General features: G+C 38.8%; 4 protein-coding genes and 1 long non-coding RNA gene across 7 annotated transcripts; 4 read left to right on the forward strand and 1 right to left on the reverse strand.

The window, feature by feature from the left end:
- Nucleotides 1–457: 457 nt before the first annotated feature.
- Nucleotides 458–1,703, forward strand: LOC124328574 (alpha-ketoglutarate-dependent dioxygenase alkB homolog 6-like). Its single transcript, XM_046787427.1, has 5 exons — nt 458–698; nt 779–894; nt 991–1,051; nt 1,124–1,225; nt 1,292–1,703. The coding sequence occupies exons 1-5, from the start codon at nt 675–677 to the stop codon at nt 1,622–1,624; spliced, it is 636 nt and encodes a 211-aa protein (XP_046643383.1). The 5' UTR covers nt 458–674; the 3' UTR covers nt 1,625–1,703.
- LOC124328593 (ribonuclease H2 subunit C-like) lies at nt 1,622–2,306 on the reverse strand. The gene is made up of 3 exons (XM_046787447.1): nt 2,033–2,306; nt 1,738–1,970; nt 1,622–1,674 (listed from the first exon to the last, which is right to left on the reverse strand). Exons 1-3 carry the CDS (start codon nt 2,193–2,195, stop codon nt 1,657–1,659), a joined length of 414 nt encoding a protein of 137 aa, XP_046643403.1. The 5' UTR covers nt 2,196–2,306; the 3' UTR covers nt 1,622–1,656.
- Nucleotides 2,307–2,457: 151 nt separating this feature from the next.
- Nucleotides 2,458–5,512, forward strand: LOC124328499 (exostosin-2-like). The gene is made up of 6 exons (XM_046787289.1): nt 2,458–3,387; nt 3,462–3,846; nt 3,919–4,509; nt 4,571–4,665; nt 4,758–5,018; nt 5,089–5,512. Exons 1-6 carry the CDS (start codon nt 2,828–2,830, stop codon nt 5,369–5,371), a joined length of 2,175 nt encoding a protein of 724 aa, XP_046643245.1. The 5' UTR covers nt 2,458–2,827; the 3' UTR covers nt 5,372–5,512.
- A 1,477-nt stretch (nt 5,513–6,989) lies between these two features.
- Nucleotides 6,990–20,245, forward strand: LOC124328524. Of its 3 annotated transcripts, XM_046787340.1 has the most exons (8): nt 6,990–7,149; nt 7,330–7,433; nt 7,648–7,862; nt 17,260–17,471; nt 17,546–17,650; nt 17,719–17,898; nt 18,565–18,940; nt 19,269–20,245. In XM_046787340.1, the coding sequence occupies exons 2-8, from the start codon at nt 7,369–7,371 to the stop codon at nt 19,466–19,468; spliced, it is 1,353 nt and encodes a 450-aa protein (XP_046643296.1). In that variant the 5' UTR covers nt 6,990–7,149; nt 7,330–7,368; the 3' UTR covers nt 19,469–20,245. The 3 variants fall into 3 exon arrangements, with proteins under 3 accessions (XP_046643296.1, XP_046643294.1, XP_046643293.1); XM_046787338.1 differs by lacking the exons at nt 6,990–7,149; nt 7,330–7,433; nt 7,648–7,862 and adding an exon at nt 15,819–16,326 and having other exon boundaries at nt 19,272–20,245; XM_046787337.1 differs by lacking the exons at nt 6,990–7,149; nt 7,330–7,433; nt 7,648–7,862 and adding an exon at nt 15,820–16,326.
- A 339-nt stretch (nt 20,246–20,584) lies between these two features.
- LOC124328620 lies at nt 20,585–22,375 on the forward strand. Its single transcript, XR_006916379.1, has 5 exons — nt 20,585–20,713; nt 20,786–20,936; nt 20,996–21,211; nt 21,273–21,501; nt 22,322–22,375. It is a non-coding gene; the product is annotated as an uncharacterized LOC124328620 (long non-coding RNA).
- The last annotated feature ends 108 nt before the right edge of the window (nt 22,376–22,483 follow it).

Here is a 22,483-nt window from a genome sequence, read left to right on the forward strand (position 1 = left end):
TTCACTAAATTATACAGGTCTTTCTAATGTAAATGTAATTAGCAGTGCGTCTGCAAGAACTGCCGCATTTCCTATGTTATGTTACCTCAACAACACTGTTTATACGTGGAAAGGAAATATGGAAGTGGGAAGGGATCATAGCCTACTCTATTTGAAGAAGCCGAAAGGTTACCGTGTCGGAAAGTGAAGCAAATTTTGATGCTTATACCCTTTCCTCCAACTTTCCTGCCTGGATATTACTCTGCCATCTAGTGGTCGATATAATATTTCTTTGAAAAAATTCGGACGTTTTTCTAGAAAAGCAAGAAGTTAACGAAACGAAAAAGTGGGTGACTCAATGAAGCGAGAGATAGCCTTCAAAGTTTAGTACCAATTTTCCGTAATAAAATTCATTTTGGGATTAGACATTTAGACATCCATAACTCCTCCTCCTCGGATGGTCTATGTTGATTGGTCCTGCTCACTCCCGTATAGTCCCGTAATTACGTCGTCTGCTATTCAAGATTTTTATGTTTGTTTGTTTTTTTCATAAAGGTCCTGTCTAATTCGCTGTGGAATTAGTGAATTACATTTTATGCCGGTTGGATTTCCTCAGTATCATTGATCATATATATTTTATTGTTGCATTACTTAGTAGTTAGGCTACTTGAGATTGTTTTCAAGAAACGACGGCGATGGAAATACATCGGCTAGAAAAGGTAGAACAATATAACTGAATGTCATGAACACAGGTCTGATGAGTAAATGCTAACCTTATTGTTAATGATTTCTATTACAGTGTCCAAGTAGTGCATATTACATTAAAGATTTTCTTACTGTGGAAGAAGAGGTGTTCTTATTGAAGAATGTATACAATGTTCCTCAAACAAAATGGACTCAGTTATTAAGAAGAAGGTATGAGGTTGATCATGTTGCACTCTTATATGGAAGTAGTTTTTACATATTGTAACCTTCATAAATACATAAACACAATTTGTCTTAATTTATTAGGCTCCAAAACTGGGGTGGTGTTCCTCACCCTAATGGTATGATCCCTGAAGCTATTCCACAGGTATAATTATAGTTACTTATTGTCAGTTGTGAGGTACCATGAATAACTTTTGATGTTTGATGCATTATACAGTGGCTTCAGACATGTATAGACAAAGTAGTGGCACTGAATGCATTCTGTGATGCTCCAAACCATGTATTGATAAATGAATATAAACCAAATGAAGGAATAATGGTAACAATTTTCTTGGACAACCTAGTAGTTCTAATTTAAGTTTTGATCATTTTCTTTAAATAAAAGCCCCATTTAGATGGACCACTATACTCTTCAACAATTGCGACGGTGAATCTTGGCTCTCACACAGTACTAAATTTCTATGATTCGAAAGACAGAGAAAAGGTTTCATTCTCGTTGTTTCTGGAGCCACAAAGTTTATTAGTCCAACAAGGGAATATTTATGAAACCTATTTACACGGAATCGATGAAAAATACGAAGACATTCTTGACAACTCAATTTTTAATGTGCCTAGCAATTACCAGATGAATCAGTCTTTGAAGAGGGAAACACGTGTTTCTCTTACAATAAGACATGTGCAGAAAGTATCAAAACTCAAGATAAAATTGGGGAGATGAGATTAATGATAAATGTTATGTTGAAATCTTCTTCATTCAGTTTCATGAATCTAAAAATAAATACACAATGTTAATAAGGGCTAAAGAAAATTTTTATAAAAAAAGCTTTTAACCATTTTAGAGAGTGTGAGCCAATCCATGGATTGATTAATTGAATCATTGTTGACTGGGAAGCAATCCCAGTTCCAATATGTAATTTTATCAAATTTCTTACTGACAACAAGATTTCTCTCCTCAATGTCAGTCAACGGTTTCTTCATTTCAGTGACCACAATTCCTGTGAAACCATCTGGTATTACAGTTTCTTTTCCTTGCAAAGGATAACCTCGGAATGAAGCTTGTTTAACTAGATGTAATTAAAAGTGTTACCGGATCCATAAAAAAATATACTTAAGATAAAAAAATTACCTCCATCACTACTATCATCCAGCTCTTTATTTTCAATGTAGGGTGAAAAGAATCCTGAAACATTTGCTTGACCGTCGTGATTGATTTTACAGGGCATCGAATGAACCACGCAATTTTCATCAAGTTTCAAATCAGGAGAATTCACTTGGATGTGTACAGCCATGTTTACAGTGTTTTTTTTATTTTTTCGTGTTAAAGACTAAATAGCTGAAAAATAACACAAAGATGTTAAAGAATTTTACAAAGCCTGATTCCCGCCAATTTCATTGAAAAGAAAAAGTTAAAAGATGTTCTGCTGTTTGCTTTATCACACGAGGAGAATTCACAGAGATGGCGTTGGGGCTGGCTGGTTCAGAAATTTAGAGGATGGGACGGTCACGTGACTTTCGAAGGGCGGGACTTATTGGGCGATCCATCTAGTGGCAAAAGTATCACTAGTTCCGTAGTTCGTTAGCTGACAGATTGACAGTTTACAATCACAATCACAATATCATATTCAGTCTATTTGATATGAATATACTAAGTCCGAAACTCCGAATATTACATATTAGATAGTACACTACACGCTATAAAATATTGCACAATCAATAACATAGTCGTTTCGCTGGTACCTAAAACTAAATTCTTTCCCTTAATCTGGTCACTTTCAAAACAGAATAAAATATCATAGCTAACAAGATTGCCTGCAATTAATACATCCCACAATCAACTGTAGTGTTTCTCATCTAATCTTAAATTTTGAATGCTCATTCTAGGGATCCACTTTGCTTCCTTGATTATTTTTATGTAAAGAAAATGAAAGGAAAATGTCCCAAATCATTTACTGTTTTCACTGAAAATTCCTCATCCTTTACTAATCGGACCATTGTTACTTTTAATTTCAGGCATTTCTTCTTAGGATTTGCTTACCTCTTGCTGTTTATCTTTCTAGCGCTATCAATTCTATTATGGGTTCCGCTGCACACACGTCATAGCCTAGAACCTTCAGTTTTATTAGAAAGAGCTTCACTTGATCATTTACCAGAATTAGTTGTCTTAAATAACTCATTATCATTTGCCACTCAAAAGAATTGCACATACTACACATGTTTTGATGTTTACAAATGTAGTCACACACACAGTGGAAGAATAGGAGTCTATGTGTATCCTGTAGTTGAATTTGTTGACAAAGATAAAGTACCCATAACCAAGAAAATTACGTCAGAGTTTTACAACATTTTAAAAGCCATAACCAAGAGTATGTACTTCACATCTAACCCAAATGAAGCATGCTTATTTATCCCTACAATTGATTTACTCAACCAAAACCGAATTCGCCCCAAGGACGTAGGAAAAGCCTTGAGCTCACTACCATAGTAAGCAAATACTTGAATTAAATATCCAAAGGTTCCAAAAGTAAATAATAAAAACTTCGTCTGTTCTAATTTAGTTGGAACGAGGGACGCAATCATTTGATTTTTAACATACTTCCTGGATCCATGCCGGAGTACCATCCGTTTTTGGAGGTTGACATTGGTTATGCCATGATGACTAGCGGTGGATTCTCATCTTTGACGTACCGTTCCGGATTCGACGTCTCCGTCCCAGTATACAGTCCGCTAGCAGCCGAGCTGAGAACACAAAGTTCACTAGATCGAAATTGGCTCGTCATTTCTTCTCAACCCTATATCCATGAAGACTTTCGTGAAGTTATCTCGGAAATGGCTGCCGAACATCCTGGATTTCTCGTTTTGAACAGCTGCGGATCGAGTCCGTTGGATACGAAACTTCGCTGCCGAGACGAAGAAACCTACAATTTCCCAGACGTATTAATGGTATTTGAAGAACTTGCTGTATAGTTACATTTCATTTAAACACTAACAACTTTGTACGTTTTTCTGTTTCAGAATGCAACTTTTTGCTTGGTGGTTCGTGGCGCTCGACTGGGACAACCCACATTAATGGAATCTCTAGCTGCTGGATGCATCCCAGTGGTAGTGTCGGACTCGTATGTCCTTCCCTACGACGAGGTGATTGACTGGAAAACTGCTGTCCTTCAGCTCTACGAGGACGATCTCAGTAAAATGATGGACTTGCTACGGGGTGTGTCTTCTGACCGTATTAGCGAAATGCGTCAAAAAGGAAACTGGATTTACACTCGATATTTCACTTCTATGGAACGAATAGCCTTGACAACGTTGCGCATCATCAACGATCGTGTCTTCCCACACATAGGGCGGTCCTATTCCGACTGGAATGATCCTCCCATTGAACGTCGTCATTTAACTTACAAGACCTTTGCTCTGCCAATGGGACCGCCACGTTCGCAAGGCTTTACAGCCGTCGTATTGACGTATGACCGTCTCGAAAGTCTGTTTCACGTTCTAGAACGAATTTCAAAAGCGCCCAGTCTTGCCAAGATTGTCATTGTTTGGAACAATCAATTCAAAGATCCTCCGCCTATTTCTTCTTGGCCACGTCTGCCAAAACCACTTCAGGTACAAACGTGTTACATTCATGATTTTGGTAATTGTTTTAATGGATTCTTTTCGTCCTTAGATTGTTCGAACTAAACGGAATCAACTCAGCAACCGCTTCTATCCATTCCCAGAAATTGAAACAGAGGCTATATTAGCAATGGACGACGATATTATGTAAGAGAAGAACAGTATATTTTCAATTCAGTTTACACTTTGGTTATATCGCTAACGTTAAATATTCTCCCAATTTTTCTGTGTACTTTCAGTATGTTGACTACAGATGAATTAGAGTTTGGCTTCGAAGTCTGGCGCCAATTTCCAGATCGTATTGTAGGATTCCCTTCGCGAACCCATGTCTGGGACGGATTTAATCATCGCTGGAAGTACGAATCGGAATGGACTAACAACGTGTCAATGGTACTGACCGGTGCGGCGTTTTACCACCGTGTTTACAACTACTACTACAGCAGCGCTATGCCTGGCGACATCAAAAATTGGGTTGACGATCACATGAATTGTGAAGACATGTAAGGATCATTTCTCAAAGTTTTATTATTTTAAAATTTACTTTACTTATTAATTATTTGCGAATTCTAGTGCAATGAATTTCTTGGTGGCCAATTTAACCGGGAAGGCACCCATCAAGGTGGCTCCTCGCAAGAAATTCAAGTGTCCCGAATGTGTCAATGCCGATCTCCTGTCTGTCGATTTGTCAGACATGACTGCGCATATGGCGGAACGATCGGAATGCATCAACCGATTCGCAGACATCTACGGTCGACTACCCCTTCGGAGTGTCGAGTTTCGAGCTGATCCCGTTCTTTTTAAAGACAATTTGCCAGATGCATTTAAAAGATTCAACGAAATAGGCAGTCTTTGAAATAATTTAATAATTTGATAAAAAGTTCAATATATAAAGCGTTAATTGTTTGAATGTTCTAACTATAAAGTGCCAAATTCAATGACTTCATTTCTTTGATGTGTAGTAGTTTAGCCTGAACTAATACAATCTATCAGATTTCCAAAGGTGTCTTGAACCCAACCAAAAAATAGTGTGGGATTTTGATAAGTCAATTTTTTTTAAGTGTAAAACTTATTTTTAGGGCATTGAATGTAAAAAAATCCTTTGGGGTTCGATCCGCACCGAAAGAAAACCGATTTCCACTGCAACTGAAAGGCTTTTTGGCTTTCGATCGAAAAGAGTTGTCGTGCTTTATTGGTCCATTCACGTCGTCTTATTGTTTGAAGTTGATGTGTCATGTCGGTCCAAATATCTAAGAATAGGAAGGGAAGACCTATTCAAATAATGCAGACATAGGTTGTCTAGGATTGGAACAGCACATAAAATACCCAGCTGAAATAAGCTGGGTCGTGTAAGTAGTGTCAAATAAATTTTCTGTTTCAACAGATAAATTAACGGCGAGGTATGTGTTATTGGGTCGTTAGAAATTCGTTTGCCGCTGCATTTCCCAAAGAAACAACGGTAGACAATTTGGATATCAGCTTTATATCTACTTTTATTTATAACGGAGTGAATTGTATGAGACATTAATATCACAAATAGTTTAATTCTAAGCCTGAATGTTTCTTAAATTAGGTTAAATTGAGAAAGATAATATTTGATAGTTGTCACCTTAATACGAGCAACGCCCGATTATTAGTAGGCACATTTTTTGGAATGATGATACCTTTGACTAAATTTGTATATTGTTCAGAATTTAGCCGGATAAGACGCTGTTTTTTTATTTCACTTTTAAAAAAGGAATTGTTTTGCATTTTTCCAGGTTCTTTTTTCTTTTCTTTTCTTTTCGGGAGGAGGGAGGGGTTGTGAATCATCGGTGATGGCGTTTCTCAAATTCCAGTGGATATTTTGTAGTAGAAACCGGAGCAGACTGTCAATGTTTTTGTTGGCATGTAACGTCGAGTGCCAAACTACCCAACGGCACGTGACTTGGATGCCAAACCACCACACATATTTTCTTACTGTAAAACATGCGAGATCCTATCGTAGGGGCAGCGGTAGAATGTGTTTAAAGTTTTTCGTAGAACAATTATTGTGCATCCGGTTTTCCTTTTAACTTTTCATTGTAATGGACGGAAATTCTTCATTTAAACAATTCATTTGTGTTTTGTAAAAATATTGGCCCAGATTATTTGCTTAGACGTGAGTTTTAAATTTATTCCCTATTGACTTCCCAGAGGGTCCCAAAGGGTCTTATATTGTAGCGGTCTTAAAGTAATTATCTGAGGGTTTCGTTTTTAATTTAAACTTAGTGTAACTTTTTCACCAACTATTAAATAATCCCGACTCGTTCAGCGGATGTCGAGCACCGGTGAGAAAACTGCTTTTGATCGTTTTTAAGCGGTTTGGATTTAGCGGGGATATTTTTAATATTTCTATCAAATTCTTTACAAGATGGCGCTAATAGAATAATAGAAACAAAAGGGTCGTCTGCTTACGTTTTGTTTCCAAGTTTCGAAAAAGAGACTCAAGTTCAAGATTACAAAAGAAAACGGGACGATCACATTTTGGGAAACGTGCACGTGGCTGCACACAAAATAACACATAAAATAAGAAAAATGTGGTCGTCGTGTCAACTCTGGTGTCGTGGCTCTTTAAATAGAATCGCTTCATACACACTCCATGCTGTTTAGCAGGTAAATAAAACTAAAAATACAAATAGAATGATAATGGAAGCTTAAATAGATGAGGTAAACCTGTTTAATGGTTAAACCCAAAATTGTGAAATGTTAGCTCCTGACTAACACTTATCATGAAAGGCCCCCTGTCGATGCATGGCAGTTTGTTTGCACCGTATAACCTTTTTCTTTGTGCAGATTTGAGGCCTGAGTCAGTCATCATAATAACAACATGATATGCAAGTTTTGCTGGTGCTGCTATTGTCCTGTCAATCAGCAACAATCTCAGTCTCATCGCTTGGGTATATGATTTTCGTTATTTATTCCTGTGACCTGCTAGATAATTGAATAATGCATGACTTGCACAAATGCAATGTATTACATTAAAACCTTAAATTCTCCTGTTTATTAAAAATTAGGTTTACCCACTATCTGCCCATTTTCAATTTTTCCTTCCTTGTTGAGTTGTTGTTACTGTCAATATTTTTCGTTAACCCATTTTTATTTTTTACTTAGGCAAACAGCATCCCTGTTGATTGGAGATTCTACCCATGGCCGAGCTACGTATCTCTTCCTTCTTTCTTTAAATGTCCTCGTGTACACTTCATGTGAATGTGGGTGTATTCACGAGGACCCCCTTTTCTCCCTATCCCGACTGGTGGACTCAACTTTTCAGCGGATGGATGGATCACTTGTGGATGGATGCCTGGATGCATTTCCCAGACATCAAGGTAGGAAACATTTATCTCTTTTTTTCCTACTACTCCGACTATTAGGTAGCGTTGATTATAAATAGTTGGTATGATTATTCCTGAGCTAGGCCGTTATTGACTGGAACTGTTTTCTCTTGCCGTTTTCGTTGACTCGGTCAGGGTTCATTAATTAGCGCATAATATGTAGAACGACTGCAGATCAGGCTTGTTTTGTTTTGTTTATCGCAAACTCTGCGAGGAAAACAATTTTCAAAATATTTGAACTTGGACCCAAAAGAGACCTGCCCCCACACCTGCAGCTGCCCCCTCTTATTTGCAGTTATATTGCACAAATTTGAAATGGTCAAGGATATTTATGTCTATTTTTCTGTGTCATGATCTGCCATTCTTTACTGATATTATTTTCTGTTCTGTTTTCAAATTTCCACTTGGCACTCGCTTCCGTGTGTCACGCGCGTTACCCTTGTGTTCTTGTGCAGACACGCAAAGGTGCTTTATCAACCTAATACCAAATTGAATGCGTAAACCACCATAACTTTCATTTAGGTAAAATTGAAAATACTAAATTCTCATTTTTACTTCAATTATTTTTTTGTTTTGTTTTTTATGTCCTTTGAAACGTTCAAAATAAGCTGATTCAACAATAGTTTATTTGCAGTTAGTTTCATTGGCCATGACTAATTAGCTTCAATCCGTACAGCTTTATAATCAAATTAATTTACGGTCTTGGACTACTTGGAACTCGACATTGTGTAAATGGGGAAATCGGGCATTAAAACTTGGGATTTTGACTTCGACTATCAATATCCAGGGCTTTAAAATCTAGTTTCTGCCACGCCTATTTCTAGTTTTGTCAGCTTGACTAGAAATCTGGTCAACCAAATTGCGCCAACACGTTATAGTTAGGTCTAAAAAAAGAGTCCACATGTTACAGCTATGATTCGAGAGCCTTTTGAATTTATTTTTCGGTCATAATAAAATCTAGAGCTTGGGAAATTGAATTGATCTTTTCATTCAAAAAATGATCTCCTTATTTAGACATTTTTTGAAGGACTAAATGGCCTTGACGAAAAGTGTGCGCAATTCCCATACATCAAACGGTGAAATATTTCATTTCCTTTCCATCAAACTGAATTATCTACGCATGGCTTGAATTGTCTGCGTGCGTGTCTCCGATTTCTTGTGTCGATGTACAACAACCATTGTATATAAGATCACAGCATGTTTGTGTGTGACCATCACGGGCGAGTTAGGTGGACTAATGCAATTAAAACGACTGGAAAGAGAACATTGCGCGCGTGCATGTGTGTGACGGTGGTGAAGGTTAGTCTCTCATGCAATGGACATTTTTTATTCACGATGAGTCTCGTGTTGTAGGTATCCTTTTTTAGTTTGATTCGTCACTCATCAAAATAGATAGTATCACATCTAGAACTTTGATGAAAAACCCGTTTGCGGGCGTATTCGAAAATTTCGAAAAAACAACCTCCTTTTTATGTGCATCTAATAAATCGGTTGTGGACAAAATAATAATAAAAAATTAAAAAAAAAAAAGGGCGACGAATAAATCTTTGAGCGTGAATTTTGCAGCGATATTTTCTTTGAAAATAAAAAATAAAAAAAGCTGGAATGGATATCACCTGCGTAGGAGTGACTAAAATGGTTTTTAGGCCAACCGTTTTCCAGCCTGAGTTTAAATGTCTTTTTGTTTTTTGTTTTTCTATTTTCCCGAGAACTTATATATCCCGAACTGCGTCTGACTATCATTACCAAGCATCTGGCCTGCATTCTGTCAAGCCCCAAAGCAGTGGAGATCTATTTCGGTCGACACGGTAACGAAAATTTCCCTAATTAGTACAGTTTCTCTTAAGGTTCCCCACCTCTCTCTCTCTCTGCTGTATGTTTACTCCCGTTAAATGAGTCACCTCTCACATCTCCAAGGTATCTGCGCGCGCTAATACCAACATTTCACCCGACGACCCTCACATTTTTGTCTCATTACTTTGCGAAAAATTTGTCTAGTAAATATGGGATCCAGACTAAACAGGCGAAAGGATATCAATAGACATATGAAGTTCATTTGACGTCACTTTGAGCATTTTAGTTTACAATACGGTTGATTTGTTTCATTTCCTTGTGGTGAACGAAAACGTCTCATTTACACCCTCTTTCTTTCTTTTTAAACGGGAGTAATTGGCCTTGTTTGGACGACTATACTTTGGTGCAAGCGAAATTTTTGCGGCAGCCCTTGGTGATTTTAATATTTCCGTTCTTTTTCCCCAGCCAAATTTCGAATGACCATCATTGTATAGCGCCTATTAGAATCATTCCGCTGGCCGAAATTTTTGGTGTGTGAAAATGACTCAACCGTTACATTAATTAACGCTTGATTTCTTTTAATTTTTTTTAAACTCGTTTGAAATTCAAAAATCTTTCATCAACTTTCATTATACCGAAAAGGAAGTCGACAACAAAGTTCCTACGCCCATTGTTGTCGCATTAAAGATTTGACCGATTGTTGATAGGCCTACTTACATGGTAGTAAACACGGCACGCAACTTATCCATTCAAATGCAAACGCGATTTAAAAAAAAAATTTGATTAAAGTGATTTGTAATTAATTTTGAAACTCTCCTTTCCAAACAAAGTTCAAAAATGTATTCCCGTAAAAGTAATTGATGCGGCTGTGCGATGTTATTAAATATCATTCGTATTTTGACTATAAAGAAAGTCCAGGAAATGTATAGCGACAAATGATCCGATCGATTAATTCCCCGTAAATAAATTAGCGAAACAAAATCTCGACGTAGTATATTTGCTTTGGCCTCGACTGACTCGTCCAATTGAGTTTCATAATAATAATCTGATTTCAACATCTCTCGCCGATCGGCCACTTGAGCGGCTTGGCGGTCAAGCCGGTCATCGTAAATCCTTTCACCAGAGCAGTCTCGACCAAAGAAATCGTATATAACCCAATAGTTATTGCAAAGCTGATGAGGAGAAGGAATAAATATACAGGAACCGAAAACGCACAGCAGCAGCAGCAGCAGCGAAGGGGAAAGAGTTGACCCACTTCCATTTCTTTTCAGCGCCACCTTCAACACACTATATATCCAAACAGGAAAATAAAACAGAGCCCAAAATGATACTAAAAACGAATATAAAACTATCAAACACATTTGACGTTGAAGACGCGCCAATTTCAAAAAAAAAGGTTCGAGCCTATAAAACGGCCAAGTCTAATTGAATCATACACAAATTTGATTTTCCTTATTACTAGTGGTAAATACAGCAGTTTCGCCTTGTTTTCCCTTGAAGCTGCTTCCCAATTTTGCATGTGGCCTCGGAACCACCTCGGGGTAGTACAGTATAACGTTGTTTGAAGAAAATAAAAAAAAGCCAGGCTCTCCTTTATATATGGCCTCATTTTCTTATTTCTTGAAAAAGTCTGAAAAATCAACTGAATTCGCACGTGGTAGTCATAACGTGCTGCGGACGCGATCGTGATGTATGCGGTACTTTTTGGGCAGAAACACATACCAGCAGCAGCAGCAGCACGGGCTGTCTGACATTGACCCACTTGCTGTTTTCTAACCAACAGTTTGCAACTTGTCCCAACACATTCCTTCCTGCCACTTAATTATTCGCTCTCTCGCTATAGCTATAGCTATAGCTGCCTGTATTATGTTTCGCAACCTTAGTGTTGTTACTATCTCTTCTCGTTTGATTAAACGATTTCCTTGAAAAGATTCGGACGTGTAGCGCGCTAGCATAGCCTCCGGTCTTGTTTCACTTTTGCCAATAGAAATTCTTGGCCTTTTCCGCATTAGAATCAAGCGCGTCATTTGATTTGATTTTTTGTTTTCTTGATTCAAAAAATCTGATGCAAGTTGCAAGAGTGACCTATTAAAAAAGTCCCTGCTGCTGCATGTGGTCTGTTGTTTCTTCGCGGGAAACTCAAAGTTGTACAGCTCGGGTCCCGCCAAATCATTTGAATAACAAGACTCTGGGCTTTTGAAAATAACAGCAGAGCCCGCTGATCACAAAATGATTCTGCAAGATATTACAACAAGAAAAAATAAAATAAAAAATCTCGAGTCACTCATGAGCCAAGCACATCACAAACACTCCTTCAGACTTGTCTTGTGAAAGCTGCACACACACACGCCATTCACCATACAGCGCCCATTTCTTATTTCAAAAAAGTAGAAAAATCACTTGGGTATTTTTATTTGAAGTGCCAAAGAAGATTTAGATGCGATTCATTCAAATCTAATGTGATTAGAATGGGCGGCTGCTGCGCATCTACTCCCAATCAGCGAAAGAAGAAAAAGTTGCACGAATGTTTGTGTGGACACAGTCGACCGACGAGGAAGGCAGGCGCAAACCGTGTGGGCATCTCTCGGCATTGACCTACTAATTGAACCGCTCCTCTTTGCTCTTGCCGATTCTTCACGAGATATGCGCGAATTTTTTTTATCTTTTTTATCTTTTTCTTTTGTTGTTGATGTCACGTCACGACATTTTCTTGACGTCAAGCAAACTCACGACTTTGTTTCATCATTTTGATTTCCACCGGATGTCCATCGCAAACTTGTGTCGGATCAATTATTATAAAAAGGAAAAAGTTGAGGAATGGATGGATGACGTAATTGAAATGGACAATTAAGTGATTGCCGAGAACTGTCGATTTCTGTTACTACAGGTAGTAGTAGCCGAATAGGGAAGAGTTGATTTTGTCTGATTTAAAGGTTGTCAAGTGGTTCCTGTTGACCTCAATATAGTCTAGTGAGATGAAGGAATTAAATGTTGGTTGTGGCGCGCGCCAAAAAAGGGCCCCGCAGATGCCGACGATGTCCTGACTAATCGACGCCAAATGGGCCGATCCTTACACATTGATTCAAGGCCTCCTTCTCCGAGACGAGAGTTCACCTTGGGAAGTAGAGGTCGCAGCTTTTGGGAGTTTACCACCAGCAGCAGAATCAGCAAAACAATAGAGTCTCACACGCTTTTCATCGCCCCAGCAGCACACAGCGTATAACCTTGCTCATGATGGAACCTCAATGGGTCCGGCGTCGTCACGTTTAGTGGCCAACAACTTTTTTTTTTAAACATTCGAAATTCGCGCTCATCGAATTTGCCAAATGTCAAACATAATTATAATTTAATCTTTTTACATCATTGGGAATTAGAATATAGAAGCGGACGCTACAAGTTCCTAGCGCACCTTAGGTGGTCTCCCGTTTCGGGTATAGAAGACCAAATGGGTGTAATGCCTGTCTCAATAAATATGCTATTTCAGTCTCATGTAAATATCCAAAAGAATCATGTTTTCTTTATTTTTATGGCTGGATATATTTTTGTTTCAATCTGTTTCTTCTTTCGTGGGCACTTATTTTGTATCACTTGGGGCTTTCCTATATATGGTCGGCTACCGGAAGTTGTTCTGGTCGACTCTGAGCTCTGCTGGGCTAGCCAAAAAAAGTGAGGTGGGTCGCACACACACACACACACTCAAGTCCCAGTCAATGAAAATGTTCTCCGCTGTGGCTCAAGTCACTACCAAGGTCGGATACTATTCCCCTCCAAGCCCACAGCCAAAAGAAAATCAGAAAGAATAAGACATGGGAGAGAGGATGACATGAGTCAGCAGCAGCAGTTGTATAGAAGCTAAAGAACATACAAGAGGTTTATCCTATAGACTCGAAAAACTTGTAAGACACGGATGAGGCTGCCTAATTCAACCAACTAACATGCTTTAATATTTTAAAAATATCCAAGTCTATTTTGCACAGTGAAAGGTTGATGGCACCTCAGATAAGACAGCAGCATTTGGTTTTTATGAATTGTTTATCGTCGTCGCAAGGCAAACAAGAAACTCTTTTCGGGGTGGTATAAGAATTGGAACCAAGGCTGAAAGTATTGGCGGAATCACAGATCTAAAGGTTAAGGTAAAAGGTGCACACCAAGTAGAAGAAGAAGAAGGTCGTTATTTATTTATAATATGCGGATGGGTTGTCTACCAAAATGACAGTCGGTCATGGTCTCTGATGCCTCCCTTGTCAACTCACCGATAATAACACTGAGCTGATACTTACATCATTTAAATTTTTTAAATTTTCCCGCGCGTTGGACAAATTCAAAAAAAAATGTTTATCAGGATTATATCTGGTGGAATATCTAATAGACTGTAGAGATAAAAAGGGTGTAGTAAGAGCGGCACTTAGTGTGGGGCATCCATCATGTCGTAGAAAAGTTTTGATTTGTGTTTCCCCTGCATCCCGACGTGGTGGTGTCGTGATGCGTAACACCTGCACCGGTGCATTAGTATGCACCGGTATCGGCTGCACCCAGCCCCAGCTGCTGCTTAGAATTTCAATGAAAAATGTATAAAGCCCATTACGAGTGTTTTTCTTCTTTTTCTTTCTTAACTAGAACCTTTAGAAAGTTGGTTTTCTTTTGTGTGTGTGGATGTACGTACGACGCGTGGGCAGTTTCCTAGGTGCTGCCTTGTTAACTCGCCCATAAGCCGGCCACAACGTATTATGTATACACCATATGGAAAAAGGAATACATATCTATAAGCCCAGGCACAACAAAAGGCCATGCAATTATAATAATACAAACCAGAGAGAGAGAGAGATGAATGTCCAACAATTTCTCGTTTGTGACAAATTTTTGTGTCTGTTTGAACTGCGCGTTTTTTATCATGTAGAAAGTTTGGCTTGGATTGAGGCCAAAAATCTTCACTTCTTCTTGGGGTTTCATGTACACATTTTTGTATTTTATTTTCAGTCCTTCCGGAGGCCACACGACGCTTTTTTGTTTATTTTCTTCTTCTTCTTTTTGCGTAAATACCCGACTAAATCCCAGGCGCCAAGCTGTCTAGCAACAGCAGTCTCAGCAGCAGCCGTTTGGGGGGATTTTTATAAAAAGAGTCCCGTCTTACTTGTGTCTTTACACTAATTTTCCAACCTCGGAATTGATGTGCGTCTACTGTCGGTCGCACCCAAGAAATGACAATGAATGTGTTACGGATGTGACGCAATGAAACCAAATGATGAAAGACTATCTAGCTCAGCTCTAGTGATATTGAGAAGTGTGGTGCTAGTGTCAGCAGAGTCTGATGATCAAAAAGGAGAGTCGATTACCTTTTTTAGTCACCATCAGATAACCCGAAAAAACTCAATTGTTGTTCTGGTTGGATAGTTTTTTGAAAAACTCCGCCTTCAGCGCACCTTAATAATATTCCAGTTCCTATACTTTCATTTGTTGCGTTGTTGAGTATATCTGTGTGTGATTTAATTATCACTGTAAACAAAGGCTTGATTAAACAAGCCCATGTGCTGGTATTTAAAAAACCAAAACCCGAAGAAAGAAACAAAAAGGGCCTTACAAAGACAGATAGGGTAAGTGGAATGGAAAATGATAGATGTCTTCTTAATAATAACAACACCGGGAGGGAAATGACGAAGAAACAGTGGCCAAGCCTTGGTAGTTTACGTCATTATTTTTTCTCAGCAGAGTCGCGGTTGGTTGGTTGGATCATTCAACGGGTTTTTATGAATAAAAAACCCAACGAAAGAAAAAATGGGCGCCACCACACATATACAACTCTTCAATATGCATAAAGTTTACATATACAAAGGCCTACCCCTTTTTTTTTTTGGCCAGCGTCAATTATATAATAATACAAGCGAATTAGCCCGAAATCCCGTGACAAATCTCATCATTTCATTTTTCTGTTGTGCCATTGACAAGAAAAAACGGAAAGGCCAAAAAAAGAGAAAAACGAATTTTGTTGGTCAAGCCCCTTCAATTGAACTCGCCTTTGGCACGGAAATGAAGGATATGTGTGTGTGTGTGAAAATAGCGTGACTAGGTATCCTACACACACGCCCGGCCTGCCCTGGTGGCTGTGTCCCTTACACAACGTGAGCTAGCGAGCAAGTCTCAGCTCTTTTAATGGGTTGTGTGGCCACTATCCGAGCTCAGTCGCTAGCCAGACGGCTTGCAAGTCACTGATACTTTCTCCTTCTCTCTCTTACACATTTGTCGATCCGTGCCAGCCTGTTAGGGTTCCCCTCAACTGCGGCCGCGCCAATTTCTCTCTATTTCTCTCTGCACATTCTCAACTCTCTCACCCGTTTAGAACCTTTACTTCTTCGTCTACTACTTGTATTAGTCACGATGTGGTATGTTGTCAGAACAACGAGCCATGTGCTTCCATTCTTGGTGATTTTGCTGATCGTCAGCCTGGCCACGGCCAAGCCGCGCTCCACCAAGCGATCGCCGCCCAGCTCATTCGTCTCCACCGCAGCAGCCGCAGCCGCAGCCACGGCCAAAGAGAGGAGCCCTTTCCTCTGCGATCCCGACAAGTTGATGGTCTACAAAGTGACGCTGGCAACCCACTGGTCGCGAACGTTGTTCCCCAAACAATATCCGGAATGGCGACCTCCCGCTCAATGGTCCAAAGTCATCGGTAAGCGCAAACAACTCCTTTCGCTATTTCTTATGAATGTCAAGTTCGTTTCGGCCTTGAACTAGTTGCAAACCCGAAGAAAATATTGCACACACGCAAACAATTTCGCCATGTACATATATGTGCGAGTCATCAACCGCTTTCTCATTCAGCAGTTTGGCCTTTTTTTTCATTTTGAAATATTTGCATTGGCCTTTTTGGCGCGCGTGTGTGTGTGCGAGCATACGTCATCTTCTTTTTTTATTAACCAAATTAGAATATTTGTCGAGTACACTACTCTTGTCTTTATTATTGAATAGCTCAGCTGCAATCTTATATACAAGGTCGATTTCATTCAAGGACACCTTCCATGTATCATACAACATATATACGTTTTAGATCTGGTAAACTAATCAAAAGAGGTTAGGCACTAGAGATCTAATGAGGTCGACTCGTCGCTTATGCCGCTCCTTAAAAACATTTCAAAGCTTCCTAGAGCTCCTAAAATTAAAAGAGTCTATATGCCGAGAGCTTTTGATTAAAAGTTGTTAGGGTTGTTTCTACCAGAGACAAATAGTTGATGTACACACCTTGATGTGTAGCTGTGCTGTGGGGGATATACCAATTTAGAGTCACAGATGTGTGCCTAGTTTAGATTTATGGTTGGGCCGGTTGCACACGAGTGCCTTGAATAACTTGCTGGGATGTTGTTGGGTTTTTTGATGGATGATATTCTTTGAAATTGTTTTTTTTCGTTTCCCCCTCCCTCCCCAAAAAGTTCTTTCACGCTCACTGATATACACTGTAATTCATTCTTTTTTTTCTTAATTTGATATTCATCAAGTAACAGCCCCAATTTTAGTTTTTTGTTTCTTTCGTTTTTCTATTTGGAATTTAAATTAAAACGAGCCTTCAATTAATTGCTGAAATTAAATACCGAAATTGCCACAACAGGTCGGTCTCACGACTCGAGCTACACCCTGTTCCGAATCAGTCAGGCGTCCACCGAAGGATTCAAGGAGTTTACCGAGACGGGCAGAAGCGACACTTTGGACGCGCAGTCGCAAGGAGAGGGCGGCATCTTTGACGAGTTCAACGCCCCGCCCGTCACGGCCGGCGAAGGCAAAACTGAAGCCGAATTCTTTGTAGACAGCAATCATTCGAGGGTAAATTTAATTTTCATAATTTTTATTTGTTCGCCCTCGTTTACGATTTTGAATTTTTGAAATTTAATTTTTAGGTGTCGCTGGCATCGCGAATTGTTCCTTCGCCGGATTGGTTTGTCGGACTAGACAGTTTCAATCTGTGCATCGATGGCCAATGGGTTGACAGTGTTGCGATCAAGGTACGGATTTTAATCAATTTAAATTGAATGCCAAGTTTGGTTAATACTTTTTTATTATTATTTTTAAGGTTGGACCCATGGATGGTGGAACTGACAACGGATTCACTTTCACTTCTCCCAATTGGCCGTCGGATCCGACGGAAAAAATTTTCCGCATCACGTCCAACATGCCAAACCATCCGGCCAATTCCTTTTACTATCCAGATCTCAACGATCTGCCTCCTATTGCCACATTTTTCTTTGTCAAGGTAATCAAAACCTTCATTTTTATTTTTATTTTTTAAAAAAGGTAAAAGGATTTGCATTAGCCTTAATTGCGCTGTGCTAGGAAAATGGCAAGTGTGTTGCGTGTGAGACCCTCACCTCATTCCGAGGTCGGGATTCCGGAAATTCAACTCGGGGGTTTTCTTAGTCACACATGTTTGATATCAGCACTTGGTAGAGCTCATATTGAATGCTGGGAAATGGGACTGGGTTTCCTGGCTTTTGATTTATGTTTACGCAAATGGGTCCGCTGTAGATTATTGAATGGACACTTGACTCTACTGAACCATTTATTTATTTTTCATCGACTTATAACTATAAAATATGCTAAAGTAATCCAAGTTGATGCCGACGATTCAGTAGCATCAATTTACAGGACGCGCTAATTATTTTTGGTTGACCCTAATTACTTGCGGAAGTGATGCGCATAGCACTGTTAAAAATGCTGACGAATTTGTGAGTTATTAACAACGAGTTATTTGTGCAAAGGCTTGGCCTCCCACCAAAACATTTCGTTTGCTGACAACTAAAAATGAGCCCTAGAAACATTTCAGCAATTTAAGTTGAAGCCATCACAGTTAAAATAAATTTGTTAGCATATATGCAATGTCTATAATAATCTATCCTATTTGTTTTGTTTTTTAAATTAGGTGAAAGAGTACGCTCTGGCTGAAATCTTTGACGCCGTGACTCTGGCGCCCACCAGTGATACGCCAACGCCGCAGCTGGAAGATGTTCTTCTCACACAGCAGGGAGTTGACACGTCGTCATCAACTTCCAGCACCACCTCAACGACAGTTCCTTCTGAGAGATACGTCGAGCAAGCCGACCGTGAAGAAAGCGAAGACGTGGACGAACAGAACAACGAAACCCTGCGGAAAAAGAGCAACAAGAAATCGTCGTCTGGCGCCAAATCCAAAAGCGAATCGACCAAAAAATCGTCGCTACTCAAATCACTCGTCACCGACTACAGTCGCGACGAAAGAGCAAAGAAAAATAGACGAGGGCGCAAGTGGTCGAATTTGAGTAAGTCACGCCCTAAAAATAGAAAAAGCATCTCAAATTAATAAAGATATCACCTTGTAGAATCATCTTTGATTTTTCTGGTTTTTGATTATTTCAATTTTGGCTTTTTTTTGCCTTGTCGTTCAACCTGGTTTGATTTCAACAATTGTATTCATCAGCTTTTAAAAAGATAATTTGGGCATTTTCAAAATTACACTTGCATTTGGTTTCGTGCATTCAACTATTTTACTTGTCCAGTCAGAATCCGATTGTTATTCATTTTAAATCTTTTTTTTTAAATGCATGCAAGTTTTATAAAAATTATTACTTTTTTCTACCCCCAAATAAGCAGGTGGGCCACGCCATTGCATCGTCAGCGAATGGGGAGCTTGGTCTGCCTGTTCCAAGAGCTGTGGCATCGGTGAATCTACACGTGTTCGAAGAGTCTTAACTCACGCCCGTCGAGGTGGCAACCCGTGCCCACCCTTAGAGGAAAACAAATGGTGCGGGTCCTCTCGCGATTGTTCACACGCTTATTTCGACTGGTAGTGCAGCTGGCGGCTCTTTAATTTTATTTTTGATTCAAAAACTGAATGTTAATGAAAAAACGTAAGTCCCGAGAATTTATGCAAATTCCCTTTTTCTCCATTAACCAAAAAAGAAGAAATGGGAACTAGAGTAAATGTCTTCATGGACATGATTGGATGTGAGTTTATTTAAGGAAAATGGACGTGTACGATAACTAAAAAAAAAAAATCTAATCTTTTTTTTTTTTTTAAATGAATAACCCCCATGCTGCTTGTGTTGTATTTATGAGACTCGTTTAAATTAGCAAAGTAATCGCGTTCAACGAACTCATCTTACATTTTTTTTTTTATTTCCTACGGCCATCAACTGCTACCCGTTCAAAAAAAGACAAAAAAATTTTTGTGAATAGTCGTTACCTTCATTGATAGTGCACGTCCCCATCATTTCGAAGTAGTTGTTATTACAAAATTGAATTGACTTGAGCCAATTGTTGTTCGAAAAATATGGCGAATAAAAGGCGGATGAGAAGAGCCAAGTCGATGAGCTATCCACACGCTTTTGATGCTGTTTTTATCGCAATTGAAAATGTTTTTCGAAATCACAAAATCGACAAAAATATAAATGACTGCAATTACATCCGAGGGTTTCCAATGTAATGCGGACGTGGCCATTTCACTGCCATAATATTTGATCAAACGAATATTTGTGTCCTTTTCGAGTTCTACGTTGTTCGTCGTAAAATTGCACACTGTATGACTAACCAGAAACGTCCATAAATATATACTTGTACCAAATTGACTTTTCATATCGTCTTTGAATTTATTTTTTTATGTTTTTTCATCCGTAAAATCAGAATCCATAAAATCAGTTCTTCAGCAATATTTTATTGGTGAATTTTCTTTTGAAGATAAATTGCCGACCTAGTGACAGAAATGTGAAAGAAAAAGAATTAAATTAAATTTTATATACAATTATAAAACTAGGAAAAGCTTTGGAAGGCCAAATCAAAGACCATTTTTGTGTAGAAATGTGAAATTCAAATTTTTGGCCGACTCCACTCAAATGCCCAACCCTAGATGGCGAAAACGTCGAGCTGCGACTGTGCAACCAACTTAGGATTCAAAACTCAAGATGTCGCCAGTATCGCCTTTGTTGTTGTTAGCTTGTTACAAACGAGGCGAAGCCGAAAAGTGCGAAACAAAACTGTAGCTAATTTATACTTATATTCCTGCGATTTCAATTACAAAATTGAATTTCGTATCATGTGTAGGTTTATCTTGAGTCTTGACCTAGTTTCCTTATTTTTATACTGTACCAACTTATTTCTTCAAATTCTAGTCTTCTAGATGCATACTGTCAGTGTAAGTCATTCCAACAAGTTGACTTAGCACTCAGTCAACTTCCATTCATTAGCCCCATCATGCTGTCAAAAGCCTAAAACTCATGTTTGAAGACCACATGTAGTAGAATACAAATCTGCCGAGATAAGGTATTTCCCCATTATTGCTACCAGACCATTACAATTCAGATTTTCTTATTATTACATAGGTATCCTGAACCATAAGACTTTTCTGAATCTTGCAATTTTTGTGGTGAACCCTGCAACAGCATGTTTGTTGTTATGGATGCTACTGCAATACTTCATGACACTTTCTTTGACATCAGGAAATTTACATCAACCTAAGGAGTAATGCTGTTTGTTGCTGTGAATTCAATTTTTACAGTTTTTTCATCGTGAACATTTCAGTGTGCTTCTTAAAAAAGGTAAATGGTAAATGCTTTATTCATTGTTATATTTTCAATAATGTAAAAATTTGTTTTACAGAGCACGGAGATTCTTTTGCCAATGCTGACCTTTGTCAATGACGGAAGAAGGATTTTCAACAACATTCTTCTCCATCCTTATCTTCGCGACGCACGCTCATCTAGCTTCACTGCTTTTAAACAAGATTTGTTTTACTTCACTGACGACTTGGCGAGTTTCTGGACCACTTCAAGATCGCTTCCGTCAGCTGTTACACACCTGCAGTCACTCACCACGGGATTATGCCTAGGTACCAACAATTGACTTAATTTCTTAGGTTATCTACCAATAGTCTAGTTGCGTTAGACTGTGTCTGTGTAATAGTTTCCAAAATTAGGCCCTTCTTGCGCGCAAACAAAGTTTACTTGGACGCTTCTTTTTTCTAACGCTAGATGGCTTTTTGATAATTTGCAGTCTAAACAGCTGTCAAAACAGTCAGTTTCTGTTACTTTGAACATCTCTTTAAACATTTATCGAAAGTTATTTTGTTGAAATATTTAGTGATAACTGACGATTATTATTCCCCCAACAAAGCTCACTTGTTAAATTTTCGATAATTGTCTTTTTTTTCTACTTCTGGTTTACTTATTTTAGTCAGTAGTTCAGTAAAAATTCATCTGACGCACAAAAGAACCACTTATTCGTGATCCTCGTCGAATTTGTGGTAAAGTTCATGTTTCATTTTTTACGTATTCGTACTTCCGGTTTTGAGAGTTTTCCTGAACTATAGTTCAGGAAAATTCTCGATTTTGGCCAAATTTTGGATTTCGTTTAAATCACACCTAATCGACCCCAAATTTCATGGAGATCACGAATATGTGGTTTAATTTGATGACAGCTCAATGGTTGAGGAGCTGTGGCTACTTCCGGTTTACTTCCGGAATTTTTTTTAAAGACTGGCAAGTGAGCTTTGTTATGTGTGCAGTTTTCAATATTGTTAGCTAGATTTTAAGAAATTTAAAGCGCGCCTTTTAAGTTTTGAGCCAAAAATAACAGATCGATGTACCTACATGTAATATGTAACTTTTATTGGCATGTCACTCTAATAAGAATTGTTTCTCTTTCTTCAGATGATGCAGAGGAGACGTCGAGAAGATTGACACCAAAACATCGCCGGTATCTCCAAAGTGTCAGCGCGGATTATTTGTTGTTGGTAATATGTGTTAGTGTTAGTTAACCTGTTGGTTGCCACGCCTTTGTTCTCCCCTGCTCCTTAGCACGGGCTGCGTGCG

The sequence above is a fragment of the Daphnia pulicaria genome, chromosome 3 (assembly GCF_021234035.1).
Source record: "Daphnia pulicaria isolate SC F1-1A chromosome 3, SC_F0-13Bv2, whole genome shotgun sequence".
NCBI classification, from domain to species: domain Eukaryota; kingdom Metazoa; phylum Arthropoda; class Branchiopoda; order Diplostraca; family Daphniidae; genus Daphnia; species Daphnia pulicaria.

Bases quoted from the DNA above. Each gene is read 5' to 3' on its own strand.
- LOC124328574 (XM_046787427.1), top strand. From the start codon at position 675: ATGGAAATACATCGGCTAGAAAAG. The intron at 1,052-1,123 runs GTATAATTATAG...TGCATTATACAG, and splicing joins TCCCTGAAGCTATTCCACAG to TGGCTTCAGACATGTATAGA. The intron at 1,226-1,291 runs GTAACAATTTTC...TTTAAATAAAAG, and splicing joins AACCAAATGAAGGAATAATG to CCCCATTTAGATGGACCACT.
- LOC124328593 (XM_046787447.1), bottom strand. From the start codon at position 2,195: ATGGCTGTACACATCCAAGTGAATTCTCCTGATTTGAAACTTGATGAA. The intron at 1,971-2,032 runs GTAATTTTTTTA...AATTACATCTAG, and splicing joins GGATGATAGTAGTGATGGAG to TTAAACAAGCTTCATTCCGA.
- LOC124328499 (XM_046787289.1), top strand. From the start codon at position 2,828: ATGAAAGGAAAATGTCCCAAATCATTTACTGTTTTCACTGAAAATTCC. The intron at 3,388-3,461 runs GTAAGCAAATAC...GTTCTAATTTAG, and splicing joins GCCTTGAGCTCACTACCATA to TTGGAACGAGGGACGCAATC. The intron at 5,019-5,088 runs GTAAGGATCATT...TGCGAATTCTAG, and splicing joins CACATGAATTGTGAAGACAT to TGCAATGAATTTCTTGGTGG.
- LOC124328524 (XM_046787337.1), top strand. From the start codon at position 16,035: ATGTGGTATGTTGTCAGAACAACGAGCCATGTGCTTCCATTCTTGGTG. The intron at 17,472-17,545 runs GTAAATTTAATT...TTTAATTTTTAG, and splicing joins TAGACAGCAATCATTCGAGG to GTGTCGCTGGCATCGCGAAT. The intron at 17,651-17,718 runs GTACGGATTTTA...ATTATTTTTAAG, and splicing joins TTGACAGTGTTGCGATCAAG to GTTGGACCCATGGATGGTGG.